Here is a 15,462-nt window from a genome sequence, read left to right as displayed (position 1 = left end):
TATAAAAGTGAGTTTGAAGGCTGATTTCCTTATGGTTCATATTTGAACAATATCATATTTTACTATGAATATTTAAATTCAACTATTATATAGATATATATATATATAGGGAAGCTTTTAATGTTTAACAGACCACTGTATTTTAATATTTTGTTGGAAGCTGCCCAGAGTGACTGGGGAAACCCAACCAGATGGGCTGGGTGTAAATAATAAATTATTATTATTATTATTATTAGTAGTAGTAGTAGTAGTAGTAGTAGTAACTAGTGGGAGGGAGAATAGTATCACTAAACTGAGCAGTCTGAAAATTGTCTTACAGTATGTATCACATATTTCCAAACAAATCAACAAAATTTATATACAACATTACATTTTGGCTGTATAAGGATCCATAGATTACTTTGCTGTTTGCTTCTGTATATGTGTGTAGAATAATAAACCACTGAGCCTAGGGCTTGCTGATCGGAAGGTCAACGGTTCAAATCCCTGTGACGGGGTGAGCTCCCGTTGCTCGATCCCAGGTCCTGCTAACCTAGCAGTTCTAAAGCACGTCAAAGTGCAAGTAGATAAATAGGTACTGCTCCAACAGGAAGGTAAATGGTGTTTCTGTGCGCTGCTCTGGTTTTGTCAGAAGCGGCTTAGTCATGCTGGCCACATGACCCGGAAAAACTGCGGACAAGCATCTGCTCCCTCAGCCAGTAAAGCGAGATGAGCACTGCAACCCCAGAGTCGCTCGCAACTGGACTTATCTGTCAGGGGTCCTTTACCTTTTTTATGTGTAGAATAGTTAAAACAGTTGAAAGAAAGGTCTACTATGTTCATTTTTAAAATGACCTTACAGGGCTTTTATCAGCTGAAACTCCCCGGAACTCAGTTTCGACACCTCTCATGTCCGCTGCTTTACCATTAAAACAGAACAAGGGAGGCATTCATAGTGAGTAGGTTGAGTCACATCCACCTTCTGTTGATGACTGGTACATGAGAATTTTTGGCTAACCCATATATAGTAAGCTTTGTTATTTCAGAATGACTTGTTTGGATGGCTTACTTCAATTAAGCATTTTCACATATATGCATCTATCTAAATTTCAGAGTAGATACAAAACATAACTTCATTCCAATTCCAACATAACCATTTTACCACCTGCAGATATGACAATTTTCTATCTTTTCTTAATCCTAACATTTTTGTGAAGTAGACCAGTATTAACATTCTTTTTGAACAAAAGGCATATTGATGCAGATACTGGCTTGCCTTAGCTAGACTATTTTTCTGGATGCACTGGTTGCCTTAGTAACTGAAAATTGAAACTTAGTTTAAGTATAATTGCTCCATATGTTTGTACAAATCACACATCACTGTGATCCTTTAAAACAGTGAGCAATTATTGGCAGAGAATTTAAAAGAAAATTAATGATCAAATGCTGAAATATGCACAAAATATTTAAATACTCAAATGCCAAAAAAGATAATTGTATCTAATTTTTCTTTTAATTTGTGCCACTCAATTAAAAATATATAAAAGATAACTGTTCAAACATGTAACCACAGCCTGACCTGCAGTAATTTATTCAAAGCCAAAGCAAAGCATTTGGTAAAGCTGAATACATTTCAACATATGGTAAAAAAAAGTTACACCTCCAGACTATATCTAAGTTGGGAGAGGCTGGGCAAGCACTGGATTGATGCCTGGATGCAAAGGTGGACTGGATGAGGGTGAATAAACTGAGCCTGAATCTTGGAAAAACATAGGCTTTGTGGTTGGTTGGTTGGTTGGTTGGTTGGTTCCCATGTCCAGGATATAGGCCAATTGCCTATTCTGGATGGGATGGAGCTCCCTCTGAAGGACCAGATTTCCAACTTGTACTCCTTGATTCATCTTTGACACTAGAGGCCCAAGTGACCTCTGTGAGTAGAAGTGCCTTCTACATATCAGCTTTGGCTAGTTTGCCAGCTGCAACCATTCCTTGACTAGGATAGCCTGATCACAGTGGTCCATATATTGCATAGAAATACAAGTGTCCCTTATTTGAAGGGACAGTTCCTTATTCCAGCGCCATGTCCCGCTGCTGTCCCTTATTGATAGATGTCCCTTAAATGTCCCTTAAATGATGTCCCTTAAATTTCAAAGGAAGCAGCTCCTCTCCCTCCCTCCCTGCCAGCCAGGGAGGAGGGAGGCTCCAACTGTGTTGCTTGGCTGTGTTGCTCACCCAATAAGAAGTCTAAGAACAACTGGGGGGTGGAGCTTGCATGCCTTGTGTGTGGCTAGTTAATGCAAGCTGAGGGGGGTTTTGAATGCTGGACGCCATTTTGTTGCACGTGCTGCTGCAAACTTTGCAGTGCAAAGCCAGACTGGGGAGCCATCTTAAGTTGAGGCTGCATAGGCCTTGTGGTGCATGTGATTCAGATTCTATTCAGTTGAACCTCTGGTTACAAAGCTGGTTGGACAGTATTCTCGAAGCTACCAGCATGAGTTTGACCAGACTGCAGGAGGACAGGAAGACTGGAGTGCCTGGAACAGGTGAGGCTGCAGGTCCCTTATTTTGGCTGCTGGTCCCTTATTTTCAAATCTGTAAGTTGACAGCTATGATATATTGGTAAACCTTGATTACCAAAACTCAGTTTGTGTGGGGCATCTCTTTAATTTGGTCCGGAATCTGCAACAAGTGAAGAATATAGCAGCTAAACTGCTTGCAGGAGAAGATTACTTACTGACTGAATATTACTCCTTTGCTGAGAGAGCTGTACTGGTTGTGGATTTGCTACTAGGTCATGTTCAAACTTCTTTTGTGAATTCACAAAGCCCTAAACAACTTGGGTCCTGATTCCCTTTTTTCTACTTTGAACCCCAAGATCTTCTGATGGGGCACTTCTGGTGTATGATCATGAGGTTCACCTAATCTCATTTTCACAATGCTAAACTATGGTTTGGCATTCCATTTCACACAGCCATTGTAACTTGATTTTAAAAGCAATCATGTGAAATTATGCCTTCCTGTTAATGAAGAATTGTTTTAGTGCTAAATTCTCAGTTTTCTATTGAAATTTCTGTTCTATATTTAATGTATTTAAATCCATATCTTAGGGAAGTTTGAAGAAACTAAGTAATTTAGAATGTTGTATATGTGTGTTGCTGACTATTTAATTTTATTTAATGAAGTGTGAAATAGAATGTAGAAGCATTTGCATAGCATACCTGATGAGACTATGCACCTGTAGGAGTGCTCTGTATTTTATTCTCACCTCTTTCCTGAGTGTCATTTCCTGAATGCAAAATGTATCCTGTGGTTAAAACAATGTATTTCCCTCCACTTATCCTAAATAAGAAACACATCCCATTGTTTCTTAAGCTACTATCCCCAAATGCCAGATTTAATAAAAAGGGCAATGCAAAGTTGTTGTTTTAAAGTGGAAAGAATAATTTATGTTACAATTATTTTCCCAGCTGTGAAGGGGTGGGATCAACATTATACGTTGAGTTCATAATTTAACAAACAAGTCCTAGTACTGCTTTTACAACTTTGCTTCTGATTTATATCAAGGGTTGTTTGCAACTCTGTAGCCTACTACTCAGCTCCTAAGAAATTGTCCAATATGAGAACCAGTTTAGAGCTTATTTGTCTTTGGGATCAACCACTCTTGCTGATAGGAGGAAGGGTGCAGAATACAAGCTTTACTTCCTCTTTCACTTTTGTGTATATGCAGCTATTGTCGTTTTCTTAAGTCAAGCTACTTTGCACCAAGAGTTGCAACAGAGGAAAATGAAAGTAAAGCCTCAGTTGTATGCTCATTTGTCTCTCACTTATCATATCTATTTTTTGGTGCTTGGAATAATTAATAAGCAGATTTTGACAATCCAATGGCTTTTAAAAATGGAAAATATGAATTATACTAACAATGCTGCATGTTCATATTTTGAATACAGTACATTATAATGGTATATTTATCTATTTGTGTTTGTTTGTTTGTTAAAAAAAAAGCTAGGCTGCCAGGATCTGTGGGCAACAATGACTGAAATGTCATTACTTTCTTCCAAGGATAACCGCCAAAAACCAGAAGGTATTTCCGTCCCGCTTCTTGGAACTTTGTACAATTTACATTTCTTTAAAGTTTTGAACAGATTTAAACTGTCCCCCCCCCCCCCCCCGATACCTTTGAATTTGTGTGTGTGTGTATCTGTATATGTAGTATTTTGGTTGCATCCTCCCTCTCTCCAGAGTATCTATCCCCACTTTTGCTGTTGTCCCTTAATACTGCTCTCTTGGGATTCTTACTTCCAGCTTGGCTTGCCTTGATGTTGGATTTTTACCTGAGGGATAGCTCAGTCAGTAGAGCATGAGCCTCTTAATCTCAGGGTCATGGCTTTGAGCCCCACATTGGGCAAAAGATTCCTGCATTGCAGGTGGTTGAACTAGATGATCGTCATGGCACCTTCCAACTCTATGATTTAAGATTTCTATGATTTCCTCAGTCTTTAAGACAAATAACCTGGATCAGTGTACATGGTTCCCTAGTACAATCTAGGGAGGGATAAGTGTGAAGTCTGGGTTATTACATGTATGTGAAATTTGATTGGAACTGGAAACTAAGAGTCAGAGTAATTATTACATGAAAACAGTCCACATCTTTTCTATTCTGATTCAGTCGTTCTCATTCATTCATATTGTGGGGCCTAATTTGGATTAGGATCAACATATTGGATCCGGGTAGTCAGACACTTGTTCTCTATGTCATAGCCCTAGTCTTGATCCTCCCTGCAAGTTGCTGTTAGCCATAGAGGGCGAAATATATACCTAACAGCAAAAGCTGTAGACTGTATATTCTTACCTGAGAGTAAGGACTCAGCTATATAACTGCAAATAAAACATTTTAAGTGTGTTGTAAGTGTTATATACAATGTGACACTTGATGGCGATGGTGAACCTTATGGAAAATTCAATGTATTTTTAAAAGCGCTTTTCAGAACGGTTTTTATATGTGTGTACAGTGGTACCTTGGTTCTCAAACTTAATCCATTCTGGAAGTCAGTGTCAAAACCAAAGCATTCCATAACCAAGGTGCACTTTCCCATAGAAAGTAATGCAAAGTGGATTAATCCATTCCAGACTTTTAAAAACAACCCCTAAAACAGCAATTTAACATGAATTTTGCTATCTAACGAGACCATTGGTCCATAAAATGAAAGCAGTAAACAATGTACTGCAGTCACACAATCAATCAATCAGTAGCTGAACTGGGTTCCACACAGTCAGAAAAACAAAACAAATAAGCCTCGAAAACAAAAATGCAAAATTAGCAAAGACAGACAGAACTCAACGTAACACTCAAAACGGAAGTGTGGTACTCAAAACGAAAGTGTGGCACTCAAAACTGAAGTGAAAAACTTCAATCAGCAGCGTAACACTCAAAACGGAAGTGTGGCACTCAAATTGGAAGTTTAACACTCAGAACGGAGCACGTTCGGCTTCTGAAAAAAGTTCACAAACCAGAACACTTACTTCAGGTTTGTAGCGTTTGGGTTCGAAGTTGTTTGAGTACCAAGGCATTTGAGAAGCACTGTAGATCCCACCAAAGTCCCACTGAACTGCATAGAGCTGCATGGCAAGCCTGTAATTTTTTTTTTACTTTTTATGACAGTGGGCTGCAATCCTGAATCTTGGCCAGGAGCAGCAAGACTGAATGGAGTGGCGAAGCCACCACCACCTTTAAAGACCTGTAGCTCACACTGGACAAAGTAAAAGGTGGAGGAGCAGTAAAAACACAATCTTTTGCTACACCAGCTCCAGGCTGGCACAGCAAGAGGCCCATAGTGAGTGTATTGCTGGCAGATGGCCTGGCATAGCATCCAAGTACCTGCAATGCTCTATTGTCTGGTTTACATTGGCCACCAGCGGAGGCAATACTGTGGAGGCCCTGAGTCAGCATCCTAACCTCTTCCAGCTTGACAGATAAGGCTGCTCTTACGTGCCTGAATGTGCAATAATGATTTACTCACTACATTTTTATCCTGCTTTTCAGACAGTTATGGCCTCTCAAAGTGGCTCACAGTAATTATAAAAAGAGGGAGAGCAGCCCTGAGTTGTTAGAGAACTGGCATGAAAGCAAATAGCTAACATCTCCTCTTCCCACCACCATCCTGCTCCAAATTGGTGCCTATTGTTCCTGGTTTAAGAAAGAAAAGGTGTTGGAAGCTTGAAATACAAGATTCCGTGTGAGATCTACTTATAAAATGTAGTTGATCACACATTCTTTGTAACTTGTAAAACTTGTAAAAATATTTATTACTTGCATTCCCCCCCCCCCATTTTTCTGGAATACTTTTAGGGATGAAGGAAAACATTTGGGGGGGCTTGCCCTGCAAGCAGCGTAGCTGTGCTGCTGTAAATGCTCCAGCTTCATGTGTTCACAAAGCTATCCATCACATTCAAGATCTAGAAGTAAAAGTGGAAGAATCCTTTCAACAGGTACTTTCTTTATTTCCCAACCTTCACAGAAATTTTACTAGAGCTCATTTTTATTTGACATCAAAAATAGGGGCACAAGTAATACTACAAAAACAATAATAGACAACAAGAGCAATAATACCGAAGGCTCCATTTGTGGGTTGCTCTTCCCAGGGCAGCTCGCCTGGTGCCGTCATTTTACATCTTTAGGCGCCTGGCAAAAACATTCCTCTTGAACTAGGCCTTTGTCTGATTAACGTTCTATGTGCTTTTAAATGTGTTTCTGGGAGGAGGGGTTATTGGTTTGCTTTGTTTTTAATATGTGTCAGGGAACTGCCATCAGCTCAGAGGCGGGAGGTGGAAGGGCAGTTGGGTTACAGGGAGCAACACCGAACCTGAGCAAAGCGGGGAGGCAGGTCCCCTTTTGCCCACGCCCTCTCTGTGCAATAGGCTCATGCGCAGAGAGGGGAGGCGTAGGATGGGTGTCAAAAAACTGCTCTGCTGGGGAAAGTTTAAGGACCACCCACTCCCAGATTCTGTTAGCGACTGAGCAGACATGGAATTGAGTCAGTCTGTATTGTGAATGTTTTGGACAAATAATAAAGCCTTGAAAAGACCAACGGGGAGTCTTGCCTGTTTGCTCTCGAGCAACCACACCCGCATTCATAACAATATGTATTTTGTATTTTGATGCTGTGAACCACCCTGAATTCTTTGGATGGAGAACAGTAAACAAATTTAATAAATAATAATACTGTATAGAATTTTCTTATTTTGATTGCCTTATGATGGACATTTTGCGTTGCTCCCTCCACTGCTATTTGACTACAAAATTAAAAACTTTCAGTTTGGTTGGGAAACACAGATTTCAATATATCAGAACAGGATGTGTGACCAGTCATTGTATTTTCAATATATATATATATTCTTTAAACGTGAAATCACAAATAGCCCAGAGGTGGATCATTTGATCCAACCCTTTGGTCCAACTGTCACACACTACATCCACAACTCAAATGTTTGGCAGATTACACTTACTTTGTAAGCCAAGTAGTAATAGAAAAAATAAGATTTTAATCTTGTTAACTGATTCATAGACTGCCGTTATGAAAGCTGCTGTTACAAGGCTTGACGTGTTTAGGAAAGCAATACATAAAATATAACGTTACTGTCATATTTGTATGATTTTTTTTTTTAAAAAAAGTCTGTGGTCCGTGAAATCATTTAAAAACAAATTCAGCTTATCTCCATACACATACTCAGTGCAAATTCTACAACATAAAATATGTTAATGAAGCATCTTCTTTGTATTTGCAGTATGATCACTTGTACAAGCTGGAGAAAATTCCATGGTAAGGATCTTCTGAGTTTTGATTTAATGTTTGTACCAGGCACCATTCTAATTGTTTTTATTTTACTAATACACACATGGAGTTCTAGCATGAATAAGGGCTTCCCCATTCACTTTAATGCTTGCTTACTTACTTCGCCAAACCTTTATTAGGCATTACAAATATAGGCCATCATAAAACATCCATATATAAAATTTTAAAATATATACAATAACATCCATATACAATTTGTAATAATTAGGGTTTTCACTGGAGTTTCTTCCCACTAAATAGTGTCATTTACTTTAATGAGGGAAGCCTGCTTGTGCACACATAGGGATCCCCACTCATATTTTGACCAATTAAAGTTTTTCAATTTTTAAAAAATGTATTTACCACCACCTCAATTCAAATTTAATACAAATTTAAAAGTGACTTCCCACCCTGCCATCTTGATATTTCACTTCCCACAAGAGTTGAGGTGTTAAGGGGATAAGCCAGGAAGAAGAAGAAGAAGAAGAAGAAGAAGAAGAAGAAGAGGAGTTTGGATTTGATATTCCACTTTATCACTACCCGAAGGAGTCTCAAAGCGGCTAACATTCTCCTTTCCCTTCCTCCCCCACAACAAACACTCTGTGAGGTGAGTGGGGCTGAGAGACTTCAAAGAAGTGTGACTATCCCAAGGTCACCCAGCAGCTGCATGTGGAGGAGCAGAGACGTGAACCCGGTTCACCAGATTACGAGTCTACCACTCTTAGCCACCACACTGGCTCTCAATATGAAAATGGGGAACATTCTCATATTGGTGGGAGTTGAAGTCTCATAGCAACATCTTGAGGGTTATAGAACCCTTGATTAAGGCAATAGTTTCATGAAAGATGTGGATACTGAAGATGGATTTGAAGTAACATGTAGATGTTACAAGGGCGTTCCAGCCTTAAAATATTTACTTATATTTACAGGGAGTCAGATATTAAAAATGTTGAAGATAGCTGGTTATCCTCTGAACTGAAGGCTAAACAGTCATTATATTGGGAAGGTAAAAATGGTTGAGTATTTACCCTCTCTGTCACAATGTTATTAGCCAAACTATTTAGTTCAACTTATTTCCTGAGAATTATAGAATTATTTATACTAGATAGTGCCCATTCTAGTGGTTGGAATGTCTGGAATCTGTAGGATGGTGCCGTTTGCCATTTGTAACTCAGAAATTTCTGCAAGGGAGAGGAACAAAGGAGAAAACAGTAATTCTCTTGACTGCTGTGTTGAAATAGCCCTTAGCTACAGTGAAGGAACCTTTTCCAAATTCATTTTCCATGACACATTCTGTGTTCATTGCTTATACTAAGATATATCTGATAACAGTGATTTTGAAAGTATGTTGTGTTTTTGAAACTGAGAAACTAAAACAGATTTTCTTTTAGATAATGTTTACTAAAACATAAGCTAAAATGTAAACAGCTATATACATTTGCAGGATAGTGTTTTCATGGATAATTTATCATCACTGAAAACATTCAAATATTCAAATTTTTCTTAATGCTGATGAATATTTTCTCATGAAAACAGGCAGAGTTGTGCCTCATGCTGCTTTACACACAGCGGCAAGCAGTACTGTTAAGCATTGATTCTAGTAGAAAAGAAGGGGGTAAGTGTTGTTTTGCCCAGCAATTACACCCCAATAATTCATTGTCTGTGTAATTTACAATAGTAGGCTAAATGGAAAAAATATATATACAGTTGCTAGACTAAGCTTTAGCATTTACTTATGCAAAATCTGAAAAACAAGGCACATTCCATGCATGTTGTACACATTTTATACTGTTATACTTTATCTTTTCCACGATGCTCCCGCAAATTATTTCAATACATTCTGGATCTCCTCCAGACATCTTCTGAGGTCCAAATTGGGTAAAAAGTGTGAAATTACAGCCTCAAACTATTACATTGAAGAGGTGCAAAATTCATTCTGTTGACTGTTGTTTTAAACTGCAAAATACGGCAGGCAATTTGGCAGAGAAGTGTTAACCCAAGGACTGAAGCATTATTGCAACAACAAAACATGTAGTCCTCATGTGATTGCCATGAAATAGCACAGCAATGGGCTTCACCTTATAGCTATCAATATAAAGTTGCAGCACCTATCTGAATTCAGTTATTCTGGGCAGTCATACTTAATGTGTTGCTTTTTGAATGAAGGGGAAGCCCACTTGGGACTGCAGCATATCTGGAATTCTTTAGGCACCATCTGCAGTTTTGTGTGTGGAACTGCAGCCACCTCCATTTAGTCAATTGGACCTATTCAAGCCATGGTCACTTTTTCTCTGACCCTCAGTAAATGAAACTAACTGGAAAGGAACTGCAAGAGTTTGAGGGGAAAGCAGCAGCAGTATGGTAAAGGGAGCAGAGAAGCCACGAGCATTACATAAAAGATGGGCAGAGACAGGCATTGGGATAAGGAAAGCTTTTCTCGAGGGTGAATAACAAGAAAGGAAGAGAATGGGAGAGGAGGGAATCTGAAGTAATCAGCCAGATGGGCGGGGAATGAATGAATGAATAAATAATAATTTCCACCATACATTTAAAGCACATGGCCTCCTGCTTCCCAGTTGCCCTAGCCATCTGCCTGAATCTAAGAGAATGAGGGAGGCAGGGGTGCATTTATTTGACATGCACCACAACCAGGGGCAACCCCCAAACCAGCTATGGAGACAGCTTTCCATAGTTTTTAGCACATCCTTGGGGTGTGAACACAGTTAACAAACTGGTATCTGTTCAGGGCTGCCCCGAGTCACCCAGCAACTTACTGTAACAACTTCATGGTGAGTTCTGGCACCTATTTTTCGGGGGGGGGGGGGACACTGTTTATTGTTGTATAAACTGTATTTTTGTGTGCCTGGTTCTAGGACTGTGTATGTGACATACTAAAAACTTGTTAAAAATGCATCTCAGATCATGCATTTTAGATAAACCTGAAATGTGAAACAGTGCCACAAATATTTCTACACCCCCCTTTTTAAATTTCAAAAGATGTCCAGCCTTTAAAGCAGAAAACAACAGCTGTTCTGGCAGAGGTCACAGAATTAGTTATGAGATTAGAAGAGGAACGTAAAAGGGCTGCAGATGCTTTAAAGTTTGAGGAAAACCGCAGAAAAAAGCTATACCTAAATGCTGATATCCTGTCACGCTGGAGGCTGGAACAGCTTCCCATAGCTGTTCAAAGAGGTATGAAAATTAACCTTGTAAAGCAGGTGTGAGAAACTTTTTCAGACTTACTTGAATATGACCCCCAAAGCCCTTTGGTACCTTAGGTACTAACAAATTGATTATGTGTAAGTTGTCATGGACTGCATGAGATGCATCTTGAAGCTTGGGGTGGGTAGGAAACTGTGCAACCAGAAGACAATGAAATTAGAATCATAACAAAACAGTGGCCAATCACCAAAATCAGCTGTGTTGATAACACAGATATCATGACATTATATGCAAACCCAAGATCTGCCAGGATGAGGGTGGTGGTGGAATAGGTTTATCTCTCATTGAGCCAGCTGAAGTCTCCCATCCTGGGTCAGCCTGAGATACATTAGTGTATGATTTCCATCCCCTCTCAGCTGGGGCTCATCTGAAGCTGGCTTAGCCAAGGCTACCTGAAAAATGGGGAGAATTATTCCTATTGGATCTTGTATTCCAGTGAGGCAAACTACCTTAACTTGGTGCCTTCTAGATGTTTTGCATTACAGCTCTCATCAGCCACAGTTCACACTACCAGTGGTGCACAAGGCAGTAAACCTTTCCCAATTGAACTGCTTATTCATTAATGGAGCTGCACAAGATGAGTTCACAGGGAGTTGGGGAGTTGCATACATTCTGGACCATTCAGTAGGATTCAAGCAATTCAGTGTAAGAGAATCACCAAAGAACACGAAAGCAAACTAACTCTTTTTTCCAAGGTACTCTCTGTTTTATCATTTATTTAGCAAGGGAGAGTTAGGTTCTTTCCCACCCCACCATTCACCTCTTACAGTAGAAGGTGAAGCTGCTGCTCTCCTCGATTCTTTTCTTGACTACATCCTATTCTAAGATAGAAAATTATTCAAGTGGATGGTAAATATCTCAAGTTTTCTTTGCTTTAACATTCAAGAATCAAGATGAGCAGAGGAGCCAAGGAACTCTGCTCAGAGCTATGAAATAAAAAGAGAGAGGAGCTTTATTTCAAGCTTGCTTCCCAGTTGCCCATGTCTTTGCTCTCACGTCTACTGATAAGGGTCATAGGTGGACAACAAGGGGAAAGAAGCAAAGGGTGGGACCCATGCCCAGGTTGAATACATTCTGAACACCACCAGCTCCCCATCCCCCAGCTTGTTGTGGCATCTCTCTCACTCCCACTTATGGCAGAGGTTGGGCTATCCATGTCTGCCAATGATAGTTGAGGTCACATTTAGGCATTGTATGCTCACTAGCCCAGGGGTGGGGAATCCACAGGTGGTGTTGGACTACAATTCCCATCAGCCCCAACCAGCATAGCCAGTGGTTTGGGATTATGGGTGTTGGAGTCCAGCACCATTTGGAAGGCCACAGGTTCTCCATCCCGGCACTAACCCACCCTGAAGCCAAAAGGAGCCACAGATGTAGCCAATTAGGGAAGAGGGGAGATTGCCTGAGGGGAAGACTGGGACTCTTTAGATGAGTGCAGAGGAATAGGAAAGAGGGAAGGCAACCAAGAAGGGGAGAAGTGCTGAGAGAAGTGACAAAAGCCAGCTCAGAGAGGGAAAGAGTGCAGAGGTAGGCAGCCTCTGCCAAGGCAGCTGCTTGAAGGAGGCACTTGGTAAGTGGAGAAAGGGCAGGCAAAGAGTTTGCTGGAGAGCACAAGGCTGCCTGGGCAGGACAGCTTATTGGTAGCCCTGAAGGAAGAAACTCCAGCAGGACTTGAGAGACTTTCCTATAGGACAGCTACAGTGACACACAGTAGAGTAAGATGCTGCAAGGGTGTGGGGAGCTTAAGTCCTGCCCATCTACACTCCTGGATGGAACTCCACCCCAAGATGTGGCCTTTTGGTGCCTCAGAACCATATACCACTGTCCAAGGTCTCCCTACTGCCTCATCCCTTAATAGTGCTGGTCCACAGGATGATGAAATAAATATGAGCAGAAAATGCTACAGAAAATGAGATTTGCCTGATGCCACAAGGAGTGGCTCTGCGTGGAAGTAGCGACTCACTTGCTCCACCCTGACATCCCGGAGCGTGAAATGGCTCCCTGCTGTGACAGGATGGGTTTCCACTACTCAACTAACAAAGATGGAAGGTTTGATGTGAGGGAAGGTACCAAACTTGGTTTCTCTTTGCCAGGGGCATGATTTCAGTAGCTGTTATATGCATAGAAGGATTATGTGAGCATATATTTCATAGGAAACTGCATAGAGATCTGACAGTGTATCAGCTGAAATTATATGTTCCGTCTTTAAATGCAGTTGTCATAATTTTGTTATACTGCATAGCTTATTTTTCTTCTGCAGAATGGGAGAAGTGTTCACGAGATATTTCAGAATTACAATGGCATTTTGAAGAAAAGAATAATCAGCTCCAGGATGCAGTAAACCAACTGACAAAAATAGAAGTAGCTAATGCAAAAGTTCTGGAGAATATAGCCTACATGAAGAAATACAGCCCTCTGCTGGGAGAAAAGCTATCTTATGAAGGTGGTGCTATGGCACAAGTGAAAAAGATATACACACAGGTAAACAGATGAAATATTTTATTTTATTTCCCCCATGCCCAATGAGTTTGGTACATGCCCTTTTCAGAGATTTTGTTCCTGTATTATTATTACATGCCTATAATGATAAAGAGAAATGTGAAAGTACAGCACCTTTTAAAGTAGGAATCTAGAAGAGTTCTAACTTATGAAATGGAAAGGCAGATTTATTATAAAAGGTAATGTATAGATTAAGCCAAACTCTTTGAAATATATATATAACAATAAATGCTAAATTAAAAACAGACCCAACCAGAAAAGTGCCTTTAAATTAATGGTTAAGTCCGCATTTTCTTTCAAACCAGGTATGACATTATGAAGTTAACAGTGCAGTCCTATGTTTGTCTGTGTAGCAGTAATTTCCGTGGAGTAAGTGAGTCTTCTCAGACCAGTGTGTGTAGGTTTACAGCTTAAATAGCAATTTGAAAACTATTTAAAAGAAGGTTAACTAAAAAAAATGCTTGCTACTTTTAAAAGCAAAATAAAAGAAAGGCAAAGTTATTGGAAGGACCGTTGTTCTCATTGGTTCTATCAAAGCAGCATTGAAACTGCTGTAAAAAATCATTAGATAAATCATTTATAATAATTTCCTAGCACACAGTGATCATGTGCATACATCACAGTAAATCCGACTTTTTGGTTTATCTTGGCTTCCTGTGAACAAGCAGAGTGCTGATGCATATAGTCTGTTCTCCCATGCCTTTGGTTAATTAAACAATCTACATACATCCTTTTAAACTGGTGTGTGTGTGTGTGTTTTTGTTCTTATGCTGTGTATTTTTTGTGATTTTATATGGCAAAGCACCCTGTTATCTTCAGATGAAAGGTGGTATAGAAATTTAATAAAACAAACAAAGCCTGTATGATTAAGCAAAGTTAGATGCAACAAAACTAAAAGCGATAAAATATGTTAAATGTTTTGATGATAGTGATCCAAACTTTATTTGATTAGTCCTCCTCAAATCACTATTTTGGGAGTGGGTAGGGATTATCTAACATAGGCACAGAGTGGAAAAGTCAAGAGGAGGACATTTGTAACTTTGCTTCTTTGAAAAGTTTATGCCACAATAAATGTGTCCATCTTTAATGTACAACAGGACTTACTGCAGTAGACTAGCACTCTCAAATTATTTAAATTAGCTATGGTTATTCACACCTTCTTAATCCATCTGCCCAAAGGAAAGAACTTTAGCCACCTTCTGTTTGGGAAAGGGGAAAATAGTTGGTTGCCTAATACTCAATAAAAATAAGCCAGCTTCCCAAAGAGTTTTAGCTGTATGTAAATTTGCAATCCTAATTCTCATTAAACTCAGCTGAGATTATTTTTGAGTAAATGGACATAGGATTGGATTTTAAGTCTCAGTTTTATCCTTTAAAAGGCAGAAAAGAAAAATGCAAAAGAATTAAAGAAATAACACTACACCTTTTCACAAGGAGACAAAAAAATGAGAACAATCTTATAACATTTTGAGCTTTGCACTGTCAGATTAATTTCTTTACTTTCTAAAGACCAAAACTGGATATGATGTAGTTCATGAAGAACTTGTGATGGTGAACAGTTTGCATCAAGATCTCACAGAAGAGTGTGAAAGGGAAAGAAAATATATGGCTGAACAAATACAAATAGCCGAGTCATTGTTGATGGGTTTAAAGTAAGCATTTTAAATTTTTGTGGTATTATTGTTGTTCAAGTTGTCTCTCTCCTTTTGTATATAGTCTACTACATTCTTTGGAAAACTGTGTCTGATTAAGTTACTTCTTCCTCTTGTGTGCTTTACACATTCTCGGGATTACAGGGATTGGGCACCAAGCCACATCAGTGGCTTTTAAATGTTATGTGGTGCAGATGTGGAACACTAACATTTTGCTTTGGGGTTTAGGCTTTTGCCTTTTGTTTCCAGCCTCTTGGTATTTGCAAATGTTTCACGGAAAC

General features: G+C 39.5%; 1 protein-coding gene across 9 annotated transcripts in view; it reads left to right on the top strand.

Annotated features, from left to right (window-relative positions):
• CCDC178 (coiled-coil domain containing 178) overlaps positions 1-15,462 on the top strand; it is a 136,758-nt gene that overhangs the window by 10,819 nt on the left and 110,477 nt on the right. For 8 of the 9 annotated variants that reach the window (XR_013840416.1, XM_079982685.1, XM_079982683.1 and 5 more), the window contains 7 exons: positions 3,986-4,060; positions 6,326-6,465; positions 7,762-7,796; positions 8,738-8,814; positions 10,806-11,000; positions 13,291-13,511; positions 15,039-15,181. Coding sequence is in view for 8 of the 9 variants with exons in the window: in XM_079982685.1 (XP_079838811.1) it covers positions 4,009-4,060; positions 6,326-6,465; positions 7,762-7,796; positions 8,738-8,814; positions 10,806-11,000; positions 13,291-13,511; positions 15,039-15,181 (863 nt within the window). In the remaining variant the exon portion in view is untranslated. Of the gene's footprint in view, positions 1-3,985; positions 4,061-6,325; positions 6,466-7,761; positions 7,797-8,737; positions 8,815-10,805; positions 11,001-13,290; positions 13,512-15,038; positions 15,182-15,462 lie in introns of those variants that run through there. The other variant, XM_079982686.1, reaches the window with a different exon arrangement.

The sequence above is a fragment of the Podarcis cretensis genome (assembly GCF_951804945.1).
Source record: "Podarcis cretensis genome assembly, chromosome: 7".
NCBI lineage: Eukaryota > Metazoa > Chordata > Lepidosauria > Squamata > Lacertidae > Podarcis > Podarcis cretensis.
This window is presented reverse-complemented; position numbering and strand designations above follow the sequence as displayed.